The sequence below is a fragment of the Carlito syrichta genome, unplaced genomic scaffold (assembly GCF_000164805.1).
Source record: "Carlito syrichta isolate Samal-C Ts95f unplaced genomic scaffold, Tarsius_syrichta-2.0.1 Scaffold303978, whole genome shotgun sequence".
NCBI lineage: Eukaryota > Metazoa > Chordata > Mammalia > Primates > Tarsiidae > Carlito > Carlito syrichta.
The window spans coordinates 306,943-308,943 of NW_007248074.1; the positions used below are offsets into that span (position 1 = coordinate 306,943).

Below are 2,001 nucleotides of genomic sequence, written 5' to 3' on the forward strand. Positions count from 1 at the left end.
GGGCGCGCCGGCATGGATGTGCTCAGCCCCGGCCAGGGCAACAACACTACATCCTCCCAGGGTCTCTTTGAGACTGGCGGCAACGCGACTGGCATCTCTGACGTGACCTTCAGCTACCAAGTGATCACCTCTCTGCTGCTGGGCACCCTCATCTTCTGCGCGGTGTTGGGCAATGCGTGCGTGGTGGCCGCCATCGCCCTGGAGCGCTCCCTGCAGAACGTGGCCAACTATCTCATTGGCTCCTTGGCGGTCACCGACCTCATGGTGTCGGTGCTGGTGCTGCCCATGGCCGCGCTGTACCAGGTGCTCAACAAGTGGACCCTGGGCCAGGTCACCTGCGACCTGTTCATCGCCCTCGACGTGCTGTGCTGCACCTCGTCCATCCTGCACCTGTGCGCCATCGCGCTGGACAGGTACTGGGCCATCACGGACCCCATCGACTACGTGAACAAGAGGACTCCCCGGCGCGCCGCTGCGCTTATCTCGCTCACTTGGCTCATTGGCTTCCTCATCTCCATCCCGCCCATGCTGGGCTGGCGCACCCCCGAAGACCGCTCGGACCCCGACGCGTGCACCATCAGCAAGGACCACGGCTACACTATCTACTCCACCTTCGGCGCCTTCTACATCCCGCTCCTGCTCATGCTGGTTCTCTACGGGCGCATATTTCGAGCCGCGCGCTTCCGCATCCGCAAGACGGTCAAAAAGGCTGAGAAGACCGGGGCGGACACCCGCCACGGAGCAGCCCCGGCCCCGCAGCCCAAGAAGCGCGTCAACGGAGAGTCAGGGAACAGGGACTGGAGGCGGGGCGTGGAGGACAAGTCCGGGGGGGCTCCGTGCGCCAACGGCGCCGTGAGGCAAGGCGATGAGGGTGCCGCCCTGGAGGTGATCGAAGTGCACCGAGTGGGCCATTCCAAAGAGCACCTGCCGCTGCCCAGCGAGGCTGGTGCCACCCCCTGTGCCCCCGCCTCCTTCGAGAGGAAAAACGAGCGCAACGCTGAGGCCAAGCGCAAGATGGCCCTGGCCCGAGAGAGGAAGACAGTGAAGACGCTGGGCATCATTATGGGCACCTTCATTCTCTGCTGGCTGCCCTTCTTCATCGTGGCCCTGGTCTTGCCCTTCTGTGAGAGTAGCTGCCACATGCCCACTCTGCTGGGCGCCATCATCAATTGGCTGGGATATTCCAACTCTCTGCTCAACCCTGTCATCTATGCCTACTTCAACAAGGACTTTCAAAACGCGTTTAAGAAGATCATGAAATGCAAATTCTGCCGCCGATGATGGTGGCGGAGTAGCCGGTGAGCGGGGGGGCTACGAGACCCGCCGCCTTCACCCCGCGTCCCCCAGGCCTTTGGAAGCAACACCTAAGATAACTTGCTACTTTTTCTTCGACTTTCTCAGCTGCTCCACCCGAGGCTTCCAGACCTCGTCCCCGCCCCGCTCCCCGCGCCAGGGGAGGGCCCTCTGCGCAAAGCGGCCCCAGCTGCCGGCCAGGAGAGCCTGGGAAACTCCCCGGTCTGTGAAAAGAGACACTGGCTCAGACTTGAGCCTCAGCCTCAGGTTTGATCCCAGTAATGACCTCCTCCCTTTTTCTCTGTCCCCCCCAATGTTCGCGGTGGAAGTGTAAGACTCAGCGGTTCACGACAGAAAGTACACACAGAAAAATAAACTGTGCACCCAGCCGCTCTGTCCACTAAGGGCTTCCACCTGACCGATCAACTTCGAAAGCTTGGACTTTGCTCCACCTCTCTCGCCCTTTGGCCCTAGAAATGTTCACTCGGGGGGAGGTTTAATCCCTTTTTCCCCTCCTTCACTGCTTCCCTCTCTGGTCCTGATGCTCTTGGTCTGCGGAGGCAGGAGTCTGATTTTCCCGGTGGGAGCCTTGCCCCGGGAATACCCCCGCCTCTCCGTGTAGACTCAGAATGACTCTCCTGTGCACAGCCCTTGCTTGCTTTGTTTTCTTGGACTCAAACCATGTGGCTAGAAGATGTGTCTCTTAGA

At 60.7% G+C, this 2,001-nt stretch overlaps 1 protein-coding gene across 1 annotated transcript; it reads left to right on the plus strand.

The window, feature by feature from the left end:
• Positions 1-6: 6 nt before the first annotated feature.
• HTR1A (5-hydroxytryptamine receptor 1A) lies at positions 7-1,778 on the plus strand. The gene has a single exon (XM_008059240.1). It carries the CDS (start codon positions 13-15, stop codon positions 1,279-1,281), a length of 1,269 nt encoding a protein of 422 aa, XP_008057431.1. The 5' UTR covers positions 7-12; the 3' UTR covers positions 1,282-1,778.
• The last annotated feature ends 223 nt before the right edge of the window (positions 1,779-2,001 follow it).

Coding starts and splice junctions, on each gene's coding strand:
- HTR1A (XM_008059240.1), top strand. CDS start 13: ATGGATGTGCTCAGCCCCGGCCAGGGCAACAACACTACATCCTCCCAG.